The following is a 17,999-nucleotide window of genomic DNA, read 5'->3' on the forward strand; positions in this document are numbered from 1 at the left end:
TTCTTTTTTTTTTATTTAGTCTTTGAACAGATCTAGCAACAGAATCATACTACCAACACAATCTGCACCTCGTGGCCAGGCATAATCCCCACTCAACCATTACCACCAAGCTAGGGGATTAGCCCTGGTTCAGTGGAGAGTGCAGGAGGGCATGCCAGGAGCAGCACCAGGCATACTTATGAAAATGAGGTATCAAACTGGTGAAGCTACCAAACATGACTCCTTGTGTGCCAAATAGCATAAGAACCAAGTGAGTGATGGAGCTAAGTAATGCCACAAACAATGGATCAGATCTAAGCTCTGCAGTCGTGCCATATCCAGTCGTGAATGCTGGTGGACAATTAAACAGTTCACTGCAGGCAGAGGCTCCACAAATATTCCTATCCTCAATGATGGAAGATCCCAGCACATCAGTGTAAAAGATGAGGCTGATACATTCACAGCAATCTTCAGCCTGAAGTGCCAAGTGGATGATTGTCATCTCAACCTTTGCCAGTAGTCTCCTGCATCACAGATGCCAGCCTTTAGCCAATTCGATTTACTCCACATGGTATCAAGAAATGGTTGGAGACACTGGATACTGTAAAGGCTACGGGCCCTGACAACATTCCAGAAATAGTGCTCCAGAACGTGTTGTTCCCCTAGCCAAGCTGTTCCAGTACAGTTACAACACTGGCATCTACCCAACAATGTGGAAAATTGCCCAGTTATGTCCTGCACACAAAAAGCAGGACAAATCTAACCCGGCCAATTACCACCCCGTCAGTCTACTCTCAATCATCAGTAAATTGATGGAAGGTGTGATCAACAGTGCTATCGAGCAACACCTGCTCAGCAATAACCTGCTGAGTGACGCCCAATTTAGGTTCCGCCAGGGCCACTCAGCTCCTGACCTCTTACAGCTTTGATTCAAACATGGACAAAAGAGCTGATCTCCAGAGATGAGATCAGAATGATGGCCCTTGATATCAAGCCTGCATTTGACTGAGTGTGGCTTCGAGGAGCCCTAGCAAAACTGGAATCAGTGGGAATTAGGGGGCAAAATCTCTGCTGGTTAGAGTCCTATCTGGCACAATAGGAAGATGGTTGTGGTTGTTGGAGGTCAGTCATTTCAGCTCCAGGACTGCAGGAGTTCCTCAGGATAGTGTCCTGGGCCCAACCATCTTCAGCTGCTTCACCAATGACCTTCCCTCTCTCATAAGGTCAGAAGTGGGGATGTTTGCCGATGATTGCACAATATTCTACACCATTCACAGCTCCTCAGATACTGAAACAGTCCGTGTTCAAATGCAACAAGATCTGGGCAATATCCAGACTTGGGCTGACATATAGCAAGTAACATTCACATCACACAAATGCCAGGCAATGACCACCTTCTTTAGGAGTTGACCAAACCACTACCCCTTGACATTCAATGGTGCTACCATCACTGAATCCCCCACTATCGACATCCTCGGGGGTTGTCATTGACGTTGCCCACATATAAACATTGCAGTTACAAGAACAGGTCAGAGGCCAGGAATGCTGTGGCAAGCAACTCCTCTCCTGACTCCCCAAAGCCTGTCCTCCAACTACAAGGCAGAAGTCAGGAGTGTGATGGAATATTCCCCACTTGCATGGATGGGTGCCGCTCCAGCAACACTGAAGAAGCTTGACACCATCCAGGACAAAGCAGCCTGTTTGATTGGCATTACATCCATAAGCATCCACTCCCTCCAGCACCGATGTTTAGCAGCTGCAGTTTGTACTATCTACAAGGTGCCCTGCAGAAATTCACCAAAGATCCTCAGGCAGCACCTTCCAAACGCTACGTTTCCGCTTCTGTCTGGAAGGACAAGGGCAGCAGATGCATAGGAACGCCACCATCTTGCAGCCCCCCACCAAGCCACACACCATCCTGACTTGGAAATATCTCACTGTTCCTTTACTGTCACTAGGTCAAAATCCTACAATTCCTTTGTAACATTGCTTCCACCATGGAAAAGGTTCCTTTACTCTGATGCGTAATATTAACTCTGAAATTAATACATTGTGACAATTCCATCTTATCCCAGTATTTTTGATTACTTTCAGTTGCTCTTGCCATTGATTCACACGGGTTCAAATCCTGCCATGGTAGATGGTGGAATTTGATTTCAATAAAAAAAATCTGGAATTAAGAATCTAACGATGACCGTGAATCCATTTTTGATTGTCAGAAAAACCCATCTCGTTCACTAATGCCCTTTAGGGAAGGAAACTGCCATCCTTACCTGGTCTGGACTACATGTGACTCCAGACCCACAGCAATGTGGTTGACTCTTAACTGCCTCTAGGCAATTAGGGATGGGCAGTAAATGCTGCCCAGCCAGCGACGCCTACATCCCGTTAATGAATACATGGATTCTTGTCCAGAAAATGAGGTTAAAGGTATATGAGTGAGCTGCATTAAGTATGGAATAAGTATTTAAGAAAATAATACATTCCACAGGTTGTTACTGGTGGTATTGCATTAGAAATTCTGCAGCTATGGCGTGCCACTAACATTACCTACAGCCAGTGGAAGTACCAGTCTCCGGAATCACAAATTGCATATAGTTAGTTCATTTTGTAATTTGATTTGCACATTTGGAGTATAGGTCTTATTTACCATGCCTGTGTGAATTCAGGTACACACTAGGTGTATGTTCCATTTGGATTTCTAATGTTTCAGTTCGGTTGTCCTCCCCCTCCTGTTCTGACATTAATTTCACACGTTGCTTACAGTCTTATTTTTAAGCACCATGAATTGTTGTAAGGAATGACGTTACACTTGTACAGTATGTTTTGGAGCTCCATACCAACAGCAACATGCATCTATAAAGCACTTTTTGATGCAGGTAAAACAGCCCCCAAATCACTTTGTCTATTATCAGACAAAAATGGGAGATATGAGGTATGGTAACCAAAAATGCCTTCTAAGAAGTAATGAAGATGTTGAAGGTTTGGAAAATGAGTTAGAAAGCATTGGACCTAGATAATTAAAGGCAAGCTACTGATGGTGTTAAAATTTCAGGCAGAATACACAAGGCAATATATTTTGAGGGATGGGGATGTAGTTACGGTGCTTAAAGGAGTTAGTTGAGAAGGGTGAAGTCATAGAGTAGTTAAACTTAGAAGATTACCTTCCAATGCTAAAACCTGTACCTTACTTGATTAGTAAGGGGATCAAAGGTTACAGGGAGAAGAGAAGAGAATGGCATTGAGAAACATATCAACCATGATCAAATGGCAGAACAGACTTGATGGGCCGAATGGTCTAATTCTGTTCCTATATCTCATGGTCCTATACTGTGCCAGGTAAAGAGCAAGGATTTCACAGTTAATGATGGACAAAGTGACACCTTCTCTGATCTCTTTAAAGGAATAGTTTTCTGTTTTTGAAAATGGGGTCTTAAATCTTCACAGGTTCAGTCTTACCCTGGACACAAGGGTGCGTGCTGTTTAAGGCCTGGTGATCCTGGCATCTGTGGCATGTGGCAGCCTAGATTGTGTGAATACCTTGTAGAGCTTTATTGTCAGTTGTGGGCGGAAGCTTTGCTGCCATTACAAACTCTTACAGAATCCCCAGTGTAAATTCAGGGCCAGGAGTCAGCTTTATCTTTCTAATGCGCTCTTGGTGGCAGGAAGGACCCTGAATCTTTGGCTTCTCTGGTTTAGAACCCATCAAAATTAAAACAGTTTTGCTGCTCTGGTGACAGGAAATACTCTTGCAGCTGGTTACAGTGACGGATTCTAGTCCATAGAGATTTGTTGGGACACTCTTTATTACTTCTTTCCTTTCAATTCATAGGGAAGTGGAACAATGTAAACGGAAACACTATGAAGAGAACCTGGATGATTCCCGAACCCGAATGGAAATTGCAAAGATAGAAGCCAGACATGTAAGGCCTATTTTCTTTGTTGTGAATGTTTATGATTTGAGCTCCAAAACCATAATGTAGATCTACAATCTTTGGTCTTCGTGAATCCAGTGAAAGAATATTTTAGTTCATAGTTAAAATAATTTTGAGTCGTTTCTAACTGAGAATTAGATCACTTCAATGCAGGTTATTTCTTTTCAGAATTCACTTTACATTGGAAAATAGTGAATGTGACTTCACTGTTTAAGAAGGGGAGGAGACAGAAAACCACAGGCTAGTTAGCTTAACATCTGTCATTGGAAATCAATTATGAAAAAGGTTTTAGTGGGGCATCTCTCTCACTGTGCTCTCTGGTTCAAGGTCATCTTTCCTGCCTGCATCTCTCTCACTGTACTTTCTGGTTCATGTTCACCCTGTGCGCCTGCATCTCTTGTACTGTGTTCTCTGGTTCATGTTCACCAATTCTAACTGACTACATTTCTTTTGCTGTGTGGTTCATGTTCTTATTGCCGACCTGCACCTCTCTCTCAGTGCTGTCCAGTTCATGTTCACACTGCCTGCCTGCATCTCTATCACATATCTCTCCAGTTAATTGCCACGCTACCTGCCTGCAATCAGGCAGAGACATCCTGATTTAGTGAAAGGGAAATCATGTTTGACTAATCTATTGGAGTTGTTTAAGGAAGTAACCAACAACTTGGCTGAAGGGGATGTGCTGAACTTTGATTTCCAGAAGGTGTTTGATAATGTGCCTCACCAAAGATTACTATGCCAAATAAAAGCTCGAGATGTAGGGGGCAACATAATAGTATGAGTAAAGGATTAGTCAATAACAGGAGTGCTGCAGAGATCAGTGGTGGGGCCTCAATTATTTGCAATTTGTTCAATTACTTGCATAAAGGGACTGAATGTATGGTTGCTAAGTTGGCTGATGATCCCAAGGAATATCGGAAGATAATTTGTAAAGAGAATATGGGGAGACTGCAGAGGACTATGAATAAGCTAAGTGAGTAGCCAAAAAATTACCAAAAGGAGTATAATGTAGATGATTGTGAACTTGTTGACTTTGGCAAGAAGAGAAAAACAGCATTAATGAAGAGAGGTTGCAGAACTGAGTTACAGTAGGATCTGGGTGTCCTGGTAAATGAGTATGAGTGTCCAGCAAGTGATCAGTAAAATGCAATGTTATTTGTGGCTTGGGAAATGGAATATGAAAATAAGAATTTTTGCTACAGTCCTACAGAACGTTGGTGAGACCACATCTGGAGAACAGTATACAGTTTTAATCTCCTTTATTTAAGAAAGGATATAAATGCACTAGAAACAATTCAGAGAAAGTTCACTCAACTGACACTTGGAATAGGTTATCCTATTAGGAAGGATCGGCTAGGCTGGGTTTGTATCCATTGGAGCTTAGGACAATAAGAAAGTGATCTTATTGAAACATAAGATCTTGATGGCTGATGAAAGGATCTTTCCTCGGTTGGGGTAGACTAGAACTAGGGCATACAGTTTAATAATATGAGGCCTCCCATTTAAGATGGAAGTGAGGAGAATTTTTTTTTTTGGAGGGTCGTGAGTCTTTGGAGCTCTTTTTCCCATTGAATCACCCTTTACAAATTAATAATATTTAATCATTATATGTTGCTGTGACATTTGTTCTGACACTGTACTATTTGATATATTTTGGATCAAGATGGGGGCTGAGTAGGACTCCTGTGCCAGAGCTCATCCGCTCCGACAGCTTTTCGTTTTCTTTCTCTTCCTCGACTCTTTTCTTTTTTTTCCACTACTTAACTTGTCTTGAGCTGGGATGACATTGACAGCGGCGAGAACGGGCCCAGGGTGCGGACCTCTGATGATCTAGAGCTGGGCCTGGAGAGGGCGTACCGTGGACCTTGAGTAGGCCCAGGGCGTGGACCTCAATTGGGCCCAGCGCGGACGAGAGTGAGCCCCTACTTACTTTTCCGGAGCTAGCACGCAACTTGGAATCGGCGGCTGTTTTGTTGGCAAAGGCAGCGTCGGTGAGGTAGGCCCAGCGACAAAAGAAGGCGTGTGAAGATCAGCAGCGTCATTGTTGGTTGGGGTCTGATGCTGGCGGCGGCGAAGTGGTGGCTGAAGGATATGACGACAATGTCGATGAGGTGGGCTCAGCGGTGAGAAATGTGACTGTAATGTTGGTCAGCCCGGCGCAGGAGGCATCAAGGCAGTGACGGAGGAGTATTGGCCCAGCAGCAAAGACACAGCTGAGGATCAGCGACCTTGATGTTGCTTGGGTCTGGTATAGATGTCAGTGCAGATGTCTATGACCATGATGAGCTGGCTCTGGACTGATGGACTCTGTTTGAACTGGATTTTTTCCCCCTCTGTTTACCTTACTGTTAAATTATTCAAAATGGCGCCATTTTGAGGTGACAAATAAAAGCTGCTCACTGTATTCTATTGTATTTTTACTGTAATATACATGTGACAAATTCAAAATCACATTTGTTTTCCAGCTAAAGTGTGAAATAAAATCTCATTGCGGTGAAGGCTGGGTCATAGAATATTTTTCAGCCAGAGATAGAGAGATTCTTGATTGATAAGGGAGTCAGAGGTTACAGGTGTTAGGTAGAAATGTGGATTTGAGGCCATAATCAGATCAGCCATCGTTTCAATGAAAGATGGAGCAGGCTAATGGGGCTGCATGTTTTGCTCCTAATTTGTTTGTTCCTATGTTTCATAGCTGAAGAAATTATTTTCTAATTTATTTTAATAAATAAGAAATTTCAATTTAGTTATTCAACCATGTTTTTCTTGTGTTATTGGTTGGTTCTGTGTCTGCATATTATCTGCCATGAACAGTCTGTCCCAGACCCAAGTCTGAACCGTAAGCACAGCAAATTGCTCCTCAGAAAATATGTATTATTATTCAGGTATCGTAAACTAGCATATTTAGTTAATTTAATGCAGGCTAAATCAGCGTTTAATTTTACTTACTAATAAAAGTAGTAGGATCAAAACATGAGTGGGATACTTTGATAAGACTGGAATCTGTCTCAAAAGTGTTATTATTTTCAGCATCTTAGTTGAGAATGAAGTAGCTTTTTCTTGATGAATGAGAGACATTTTCAGATGTTCTTTGGTAATTTGAATACCGTCTTAAGCTGTATTTTCTGAGATTCCTCCCTTTATTCATTAACGGAATGCGGGCACTACTGGCTAGGCAGCATTTATTGCCCATCCCTAATTGCCCAGAGTCAGCCACATTGCTGAGGTGTCACAGGGAGGCCTGACCAGGTAAGGATGGCAGTTTCCTTCCCTAAAGGGCATTAGTGAACCAGATGGGTTTTCCCAATAAGCGGCAATGCATTCATGGTCATCATTAGATTCTTAATTCCAGATATTTTATTAAATTCAAATTCCACCATCTGCCATGGCAGGATTCGAACCTGGATCCCTAGAATGTTATCTGGGTCTCTGGATTAACAGTCTAGCGATAATACCACTAGGCCATTGCCTACCCATTTAGATGTTACACTTGGGCTTCTAGTGTTGCTAGCACTTCTGCTCGAACTGAGACATTTGTCCATTATCCTTTTAGTATAAAGATGTTTATTCAGAGAAGTTAAGCTAACTACATGAAATCTTGGCAGGCAGTGGAATAATGGTGAGTAACGGACGTTTTCTTAATTTTATCAAAATAAGTAGCAATAAGAAAATATCCATTACAAAAAAAGTGCTGGAAAAATTCAGCAGATCAGGCAGTATTCATGGAAAGAGAAAGAGTTAACGTTTCTAGTTCAATGACATCTTCAGATCCTGAGGCTAATATCATTATCATGAATACTGCATTCATCAGTACTTTAGTTATGATACTTTGCTAACTAATTTGTGTTTTTTGCATGTACCTGGCTAATGACAAAGCAGTTTTCATTTTAAATTCTTTTTATTTAAACTAATAGAAAAGCAAAGATAAAATTATTATTTTTGTACTGTGTGTACAACTATCAATGGGGTTGAAGAAAGGACAATTGGCATTTATCTAATGCCTTTCAAGAGCTCAGGATTTCCCAAAGCCTTTTACAGTGATGTGAACACTGTTTTAATGTTGACATGGCATGGCCAAAACACTTGAATCTTTATTGTATTGTTGGTAATTAAAATAACTCAGCCTTTAAAGGACTGATCTTTATTTATAGCTGTTATTTTATAGCAATACTGCATTTAGTGTTGGAAGATGTGATCTTTTTGGACTTCAGCTATTTTTATTCTTGTTCTTTTTTGGCTTTTGTGCTTCAGGTTATGCTCCTGGGTAGTCCTTGACTCTCTGCTTCTCAGTGAATGTTTTGACTTGCTCTGATATGTTGTAATATGGCTGGGATAACAAACAAAACAAAACCATTTTATGACTATTTGAGGCACTTGATCCAATGCCACCGTGGAAACCTCCCTGCTCTTGAAAGGCAGCAGACCCTCACTGCAGTGAGATCTTGTTTACCATCTAAAGTCTGAAATAAGTATAATAAATGGTAAAGTGATAGAACAAATGTCAGCACATTGTTCGATGATTAAACACTGCCATTTTTTTAAAGACATTACAGTTTGCATCTCTTTTGATAAAGCTATGTTAGAATTGTTCTTTTAGGTAGTGTTTCTTTTAAATCATTTTCCCTTGTTGACTACAGCAATTATCTGATTTCCTCTCAGGTTCTCTCCTCAAAGACCTAGGTCATTGTCAATGACTTGATTAAAAAAAATGCTTGGAAATGCCCTGAACCAGTAACTGGAGTTTCATATATGTTTCAAGATAGTGCCAGAGTGTGGTGACATTTTGCATTTAACATGCGAAAAACACTTTTCGCTGTATTTTTATATACGTGTGATAAATTTAAATCTGAACTAACCTTTAAATGTCGTCTACCTGCCCTGAATTCCTTCAGTTCCCATTCTTTGCAATCACATTATCTAAATGATTGAGTAATTGGCATTTTTTTAGTACAAAATGCCCACTTTCAGTTATTTGTTGTTAACTGTTGGCATGCATTCAAGCACATAGGCGTATTATGCCAATTATAACATTTGTCTCCTCCCTTAAGCAAACCGTTTGGTAACCAACTGAATGATTGTTATAAAATGTTGAGCCCAGATATGATTTCTGATGAAGCTGAATTTTGTTTTTGTTATTTGTGACAACCTAAAACTAAAGTCAAGTATTGGTTTGTAGTGTTTCAATTTTATCCATCTCCTGATTGGCTTCAATTCAAATGATCTGACCTTCACCTAATATCTCTTTTAGAAAAGACTCATCATTTGAATAAACAATGTCAATGGATAAAAGAAAGAATGTCCATTGTCTCCTTGCATGTTTGTTTCCTCTTGTGGTTGGATTTTGTCCCTTGTTTGCATGGTCACTCTTCAGAGGGAAGGAAATAAAACAAACTTTAAGGTTTTCTACACAAGAAGAATGCACAATAATCTCTTTTGTTCCCTTTATTTGTTAAATGCTTCTGAATTGATAAATCATGGAAAAGCATGGTATTTTGTTTTGCTTTTACACAGCAAACTGATCCTGCAATTGTGCTTTATATTGGTAATGTTCGCAATTGTGATCTAAGTTCATGCTTAATCACTCATTTCACCTGTATTTCACAGGACAAGTACATGAATGAAATGGATGATTTATTCTCCCAGGTGGATGAAAAGAGAAAGGTGGGTTGCTGAATGGGGAATTAGAGCTTTATGCATCCTGCTGTTATGTATATGCTAGTTTTTATTGGCATCAAAATAGTTATTATTCATACAGCCAAATGTGCTCATGCCGTACAGAATAGTGTCTCAGCGTCAAAGGAAAATCCAGTGAAGGCAATACAATAACAGCATTCTAGTCACCAGTGACCAGGTAGGTGAAAAGAGAATTGATTTATGCTGTTGCTTATCCTGGAGGATGATATGGCAGCAGAAGGAATTGTTGATGGTGAATGTTGGCTGCTCCATGTCTGGCTGGGACATCCTGGATGGTCCTTGTACTTTCTGACATATCTGTTTATATTCAAATCATGCTGTTAGGGTTTTCTTTATTTCCCCTTTTAAACCATCAAAAATAGAGAAAGCAAACAAAAGGCAGGTGGCCGATGTAGTGAAGGGGCAGTGAACCAGGTAGAATGCATATGATGATGAATCTGCTGATGGATTCGCCATGAGTGAAAGAACATAAAATGGTAATTAACCATATAGGTGATATCGTAACACTAGAACAAATTTGTTTTTTTAACCTGGGCTTTATGGAAAGATGTGGATCGTGGACTATGTAGACTTGTCTGAATTAATTCACAAAATGAAGGGATGAATTGACAGCACTGTTACTGCACAGGTGTAGGGGAGTAATCTATTGGAATGGGAAGAAGATTGGCTAGCCACCAAGAAAGTTGTGGTTCATTTTCTGATTTGCAAGATTGAATGAGTAGTGTGCCACAAGGATCACTGCTGGGGCTGCAATTGTTTACTATTTATACACATGACTTGGATGAAGAGATCGAAGGCATGGTTTGCTAAATGTGCTGATGACACAAAGATAATAAAGTAAGTTGCAGAGAGGCTATAAAGAAGTGAGTGGACAAATATCTGGCCAATGGAATATAATGTGGGAAAATGTGGAATTGTTCATTTTGGCACGAAAAATCAAAAAGAAGCATTTTACCAAAATTGAGATTGACAAGCTGTGATGTGCAGAAGGATCTGGGAGTCCGAGTGCTTGAATCACAAAAAGTTAGTCTAGGTACAGTAAATAATTAGGAGAGCTAATAGAATGTTATTATTTATTTGGAAGCAGAATTCTCAATCACACTTGAAACTGGCATGGAATATAAGGCCTGGTATCTTGGGAAGGGAGTCTTGTTGCTCAAAAGAATGTTGGGCAGCAACTACTGAAAAACCCTATTTTCTGAATTTGGGCTGAGTAAAATAACGAGGATTTGTAACCACAGAGTTTTATTTGCAGATAATAATTCACATGGCAATACTCTTAATTGGTATGTCTAGTGTCATATTTGAGATGCATTATTATTTGTTTCAGACTGGATGAATCTTGTCTTCAGGTAACACACATGAAATATATCTTCAATGTTCTGTGCTGTTCAATATTGCAGTAGGGATTTGAAAATTCAACTTCATAAAGTACATAAATTCTCAACTTCACAATTTCATAAACTTCCTGCTGCCTTGGGAAAGCAGCCAACATAATCGAAGACCTCTCCCACCCCAGTTATACTCTCTTCCACCCTCTCCAATCGGGCAAAAGATACAAAAGTTTGAAAACACATATCAACAGATTCAAGAACAGCTTCTTCCCTGCTGTTATCAGACTTCTGTACAGACCTTTCATATGTCAGAGTTGATCTTTCTTTGTACCTTCTCTGTAGTTGTAAGATTATATTCTGCATTCTGTTCTATTACCCTGAGGTACTTACATAAGGTATGATTTGACTGATTAGCAAAACAATATTTTTCACTGTATCTTGGTTCCTGTGACAATAATAAATCAAATGAAATTCAGTACAATTTCTACTAATGTGAATTATAGTGATTATGATAGGTTAAAAGCATCTGATCTTCAATGTGCTTCCACCAGTGAGATTTGAACCCTTGATAAATTTGGCATACTTTGGCCAGAGTTGAGATGTCTGCCACTATCCGAGAGTGGTGGTCGGCACTGGGACAATGAATGAATTTAAGGAGGAGATAGATTTTTAATTCGAAATGGGATAAAGGGTTATGGAGAGTGAGCAGGAATGTGGAGTTGAGGCAGCAATCAGATCATCCATAATCATATTAAATGGCTGAGTAGAATTGAAGGGCCAAATTACCTACACCTAGTTCTATTTTCTGTCCCGAGTTGGTCTTTTTCAGTCTTACTATTTTTGAACTATTTGTCAATTTCTAAACTTTCCCTGTAAATTTCTGTCAGACTATTTATTTGCAGAATTCAAGATGTTTTTCTCAGGGCTATTCTGAATGATTCCATACACCAGATGCCACCATAATATTTCATAACTGATTTGATGGAAATGATGGACTCGAACCTCATAATATTTTACAATTTCTGGATGACTACAGTTGACCTGTAGACCTGTGGTTACAACTGCTCTGTAGAGCATGAGCTTGGTATTGGGTTTGAGAGCTCAGACTTCGAACACTCTGTTCCCTCAGGTATCCGAAGGCTGCACTGGCACATTGGAGTCAATGTTCAACTTCTTTAATATCTGCTCGCATTGAAAGGAGGCGCCCCAGGAATGGGAAATGATCGACATTGTCCAGGGGCCATGTCATGGATGTTCATGGTTGAAGGTTGGACAGGAGGGTGCTGGTAGAGAACTGTTGTTTTCCAGATATTTAGCCTGAGGCACATTCTCTCCAAATGCCTTGGTGAATGTATAGATGATGATTTGTAGCTCAGCCTGTGAGTGTGTGCACGTGCATGCCTTGTCTTTATAGCTTAGCTTTTGAAGAACGAAGTTGGGGGACGGTCTTGGTTCTGGCTTGGAGGAGTTGAAGATTGAAGAGTTTTTACTTATCCTGTAGGTTAGCTCCACCCCACGGAGCTTCATGGAGGTGGGATGGAGTGTTAAAATGAGCAAAATGGAGAACAGCATTGGCGCAATGAAATAGCCTTGCTTGACTTTGCACTTGTTTGGGGTCCATAGTGAATCTGCTGGTGAGGATCATGTCATTGTGAAGCAGGTAGAGAATGGTGAAGAATTTTCATGGTCACCTGAAATTGAGGAGGATATTCCACAATTGAAAGAGTTGAAAGCCTATGTGAGATTGAAGAAGGCTGTGTACCGAGGTTGGTGCTGTTCCTTGGATTTGTCGTGCACGGAAAATCATGTCCATTGTACCTGTTGATGGGCAGATGACCCATTGAGACATGGAGGAGCTTTTCAGCCTCTGAGAATTCTCTCAATGACTTATCTATGGCAGACAGTAGAAAAATCTCTAATTTCCACAGTTGGACTTATATACTTTCTTGAAGCTGGTCATAATTGTGGTGTTTCAGATCTCCCGGCTTGTTCTCTTCCAGACAAGGGTGATGAGGTTACAGATTCACTTCAAGTGTGTCCTTCAGGGTGTTTGACACAGAAAACTAATCGATATACAAATAAGTAGCAGAAGTTCCTCTTATTGCTGGCCTGTATCTAATCTGCTGTTCTTTGTTCTGTATAGAAACGGGATATTCCTGACTACCTATGTGGAAAAATCAGTTTCGAGTTGATGAGGGAGCCATGCATCACGCCAAGTGGGATCACATATGACAGGAAAGACATAGAGGAACACCTTCAGGTCAGGAAAGGGGGGAAAAAAGAATGAATTGTGGAGTTTATGTACATTAGACCAAACATATTTAACCTATGCATTTCTTTTTTCAGCGGGTGGGGCACTTTGATCCTGTAACGCGAAGCCCTTTGACCCAAGAGCAGTTGATTCCAAATCTGGCTATGAAGGAGGTAATTGATGCATTTATATCAGAAAATGGCTGGGTGGAAGAATACTGAACTGGATTTAACAGCATCAGGACTTGCACATTTGCACTGCAACGGCAACTCGATGACTTGTACTAACCAGATGAGTGAGAGTGAGCAAGCCACGGAGTCTGAGCGAGAGAGAGAAAGGGGATGTGCAGGGGACACCTGTGGCTGTATGCCTGACAGGTCACTTACCATTTTGCTTGTGTTTAAATTTCTTTACATGCATGTATGTAAATCTCATTTGGCACAGAAAATCTGAACCTTGAACAATTATTAAAGTGTTTCTGGCTCTTTAATAATGCTTGGTGCAGTTGGGATAGTCTCTTTCACTTGATTTTGGTTTTGTTATCTTTTTTAATCATGAGATTAATTAAGTGAATTCTGTTCTGTAGTACTTTGAGATGAGCTTCGATTGTGAAATGTTGTATCTGATTTCTGTAAGTCCCTGACATTAAGTGCACTTGAACAGCTTGTATGCCTGAACATTTGGCAGATTTAAGTTTGTTATATGCACCATTCAAACTTCATTCCTTGCCCCTTGCCCCTTCCCCACGTTAGATCTGTTTGCTGCCATAGTGCTTTGCCTTTCAGCTGGAATCCGTGGCACAGTTTTCTGTGGGTGCTGTCTGTATGGTCATCACCTAGTGTATCTCAAGAAGACAGTGTAGGATTGTACAGTGAAATTTATGACTGCTTTCGGTGCTTGTCCTGGGTTTGCTTCTGATAGGTGGTATCCACGTACAGCGAGCAAGCAAATTCTTTCCTGGAGTTACTCTTGGTTACTGCAGCCAAATCCAGATACAGGCACTAGTTGAGTGGTTTGTTCTTTACTGAAATTGCTATGGATCAGTAACTAATCAGTGTGTGCCTGCAAGATATGTCAGTGATAGCTAACGAGTCCCAAGGACAGGATCCAGTGATATCAATTGAAGGTAGTGCCTGTGATTATGTTTTGAGAAGTTTTATTACAAATATGCCATGGAGCATTTTAGATCAGTCGTTAAAGCAACATGCTCATCTGTACCCACAGTAAAGTGGTGACTAGAAGCAGTTCAGGGTAGCTGGTCCATTAAGAAGGGTAGTTCAATCACTCACAACAAATGTGGATAAAACATTTATGCTCAGTCGCTGAATACTAAAGCAGAAACACTTGAATTTGAGGAAATAGAATCTATTCAACAGACCTTTGGACTTCTCCTTCCTCCCTCTCTCTCATCACTGCACCCCCCACACAAGCATACAAACATATTTTTAGATAGGAAGATAACTGTTAGTGAATACTGAAAATTTTAATTGTTTTCCCGTGTATTTTTGTCCTATCTTAAAAGGGTTACTTAAAAACATTAGCCCAGGAGATCCCAGTCTATAATGTCTTTCTAGCAGTATTTCACGTGGCAATCTGAGGTTTCTGATCAATTTTATTCTTAATACTTTTCAGAAATTCAGAATCTATCTGGCACATCTGAATGCAATATTAAAATATACACATTTCTAGGTTGTTACGTCCCTCTTAAAGAGAGTATTCATTACCTTAATAAAATTATAAATGATTGGAATTTTGGTTATTGTGTAAATTATTCACACTCTAACTGCCAATATCTCCTCCCATTCCTTCTACACATTTCCTTACCTGTGATCTTTTAAATGGAGATGATGGTGAGATGTCACAGCACAATATGGGTTTCTGTACTGATGATATCTAACTGCACTGAAGGAGTATTGGGATGGAGAATGTTGTTTGACATTGCATCACCCTGGGTGTGTAATAGCTTTGGTTTTCTGCTGCTGCCACTGGGATTTTGGACACTGATTAGTTCATAACCATTGTCTGTCTGATATCCCAATCAGGAACTCAAGGCCAAGAAATAAGTTTTGCTTTGTGTACCTGCTAAAGGTGAAATGGGCTATTCTATCTTCATACAGTTGCTCCGTCAGCTTCATGGTTTTTTTTTGGTTTTACTAGATCATTAAATATAACAAGTATACACTTTGTTTTCACTCATGTAATGTGGGCAAAAATGTCTAGAGACTTGCAACTGCAGTGATTCGGTTAAGTTTTATTTTGAAGATTAAATATTTATGTATGATTTCGAGGCACCTGAAGTCAGGTGTTTTGCGTATGTTTTATTAAATAGACAAAGAATTAAACAGTTGTTAAAATATCATATCTTACAATGCAGTATCTGGTTTGTATTGGTGTGTAGATGATTTGGATCTGAAGCATGACTGAAATTACTGTTTCATATCTTAAACTATAGAGAGAATACTCCACTGCACCAAAGTCAGTTCAAAATTGTCACTTCTGTGCATTCCCCCTGCAGCCAGAGAATGTGACTGGCCTGATTGTTCTTTTCTTCATGCACCATTGCTCTGTACCACGGAAGAGATAGTTTTGCTAAGCAAAACAGGCTTTCATTAAAAAAAAATCAATTAGTCTTGTCCATCTCCCTTCACCTTTGTTCATCAACATACAATCCTAAAAGGAGAATGGCCTAAATTGAGTTTTCTGCATGCTGCCTTGATGATCGTGTGGAGTTCATAACCCTAAGATAATTTGGCCATGGCTAGGAAACATTGCTGTTTTAGGAATATAGATTGTGCGTCCCAGCCAAAGTATGGAACAAACTGAATGTATTGTTTCGCTGTTGCAGCTACTCATGTGTTTCATGAATTGCACCCTAGGCGTGTAAACCTTCTGACTGAGACATATTTTAAGACACTTTTTGTGTGGATTTAAGGCCTCTATCTAATTAGCTGTCAGAGAGAGAAAATCATCCTCTCAATCTGGATTGGATTTAATACTATGTCTAAGACTTGAATAGTCAATGTTTGTTTAGCAGTGTGTTGACTAGTGATAATAGTTAAAGGAGTTTTATATTCTACAATAATTCCAGAAATTGATTGCTAATGTTACTTGATAGTGTCTGACTAGGAGTAAAACTATGTGACCTAATAAAGTAACACAAGTTGTTTCTTACATGTCATGGGAGCAATTGATTATTTTTCCTTTGTTCTTGTGTGTGAATGTATTTGGACGTACTTCCTTTGGGAAAAATATACTTGTTCATGGATTTGCTTTAATCACTTTTGTCCCTCCCATTGTCCCAGATGATAAAACTAACCCATTTTCAAAGGTATGCAGAAGTGATCTGTAGGGTTGATTTTCTGCAATTCTCTTCCTGTTTCACGCAGACAATATCAGTCATAAATTCTGGCATGATCTATGTGCTGTATTGGATTTTTGAGTATCTATAATTGTGCAATTGGGACCTAGTTTTGGGTGGTGGGTGAGGGGAATATTGTGAAAGATAACAGAACAGACAACCAAGGGATCATTTCCCCTATGACCTTGTTTGTATGAAAGAATCCTTCCTCTTGAGTTGATCAAACTTGAAAGTCAAGCTGCAGAACTTTTGGTACCTGAATGAAGCAATAGTGTGCAATCAAATAATTTTACTTTTCCATAATAAAAAAAAACTTGAAATATTATTCGTGCAAGAGTGACGGATAAGACAGCCTGAGCTTGCTAGATGTTCTGTAAGATTTCCAGATTTTGGTTATATTGATTTTTCTGAGATTACCTCACTTTTCAGTAATCTAATCATTCAGTAATTCTGATTACTGTATATTTGTCCAATAAGTCAATGTACTGTCTTAATGTACTGAATCGGGATGTTTTGCTTGATAGGTTCTGTAATTGTGATTATAGCAGATGCAGAATAAAGGCTCTATAACTTTGTGGGTGAAGTATGCTAGTGAATAACTATAGGCATCAGCATTGTTAGGAGTCCAGACCTAAAGTTCAGTGGTGAAGAATGAACATTAGAGGAGGGGACACACCTTTTTCTTACATAGTATAAACTGTAATCATTTGAAACTTGATATATTCTCTCGTCTGTCCTTGTACGCGGAAGATGAAAAGCTTTGGCAAAATTTGGGTTTTAACATTACTGAAGAGACAATCAGCCACAGTAGATCTGGCATTCTTAACTACATTGCATGCTGAAATGAAGAGGCTTTTTTCCAGGTTTACATTCAAATCTTTATTTTTCACACAGATCATCCAGTACGTCTTTACTACAAAATTTAACATTTCGTACAGTCTTCCTCCAGAGAGGGAGACACCATGCTATGGTCCATCAGAATTATACCTAGCACACAATTGTGCCGATCCTTGTTTCTTTTCATTTGTATATGGGTTGCAGCCTTGTGGCTCTGAACTACGCTCAAAAACAGGTAAAAAAATCAATGTTAGGAAGTGCCGTAGGAGTTTTTCCTAATATGCAATTATTGAAGAGTATCTGATTCCATTCAGTACAGATTCTATTTCCTGCCATCTGGTGTGCTAGGCAAACAGTAGTATTGAATTCCACAATACTGTAAAAGTAAGTTGGGGAAGCAAACATTTTGAATAGTTTCCCATTTCATATTTTGACAGTTCTATAGTTATGCAACTTGCCCTCCACACACAAAAGTGAAAACTAATTTCTGTTATATTTCTACATGATCAGAAGGCTGTAAAAGAACTACGTGTCAATAGTTCATCAACTTCATTCACTGGGTTACTTGTGACTGAGTTCGTACTAAATAAATTATTGTAAAGACAATGGGGTTC

At 39.7% G+C, this 17,999-nt stretch overlaps 1 protein-coding gene across 2 annotated transcripts in view; it reads left to right on the forward strand.

Annotated features, from left to right (window-relative positions):
* stub1 (STIP1 homology and U-Box containing protein 1) overlaps positions 1 to 17,123 on the forward strand; it is a 46,496-nt gene extending 29,373 nt beyond the window's left edge. For both annotated transcript variants that reach the window (XM_020534533.2, XM_048609522.1), the window contains 4 exons: positions 3,812 to 3,902; positions 9,516 to 9,572; positions 13,083 to 13,199; positions 13,286 to 17,123. In XM_020534533.2, coding sequence (XP_020390122.1) covers positions 3,812 to 3,902; positions 9,516 to 9,572; positions 13,083 to 13,199; positions 13,286 to 13,411 — 391 coding nt within the window. In that variant the 3' untranslated portion in view covers positions 13,412 to 17,123. The remainder of the gene's footprint in view (positions 1 to 3,811; positions 3,903 to 9,515; positions 9,573 to 13,082; positions 13,200 to 13,285) is intronic.
* The last annotated feature ends 876 nt before the right edge of the window (positions 17,124 to 17,999 follow it).

This window comes from Rhincodon typus, chromosome 21 (genome assembly GCF_021869965.1).
Source record: "Rhincodon typus isolate 14 chromosome 21, sRhiTyp1.1, whole genome shotgun sequence".
Lineage (NCBI taxonomy): Eukaryota > Metazoa > Chordata > Chondrichthyes > Orectolobiformes > Rhincodontidae > Rhincodon > Rhincodon typus.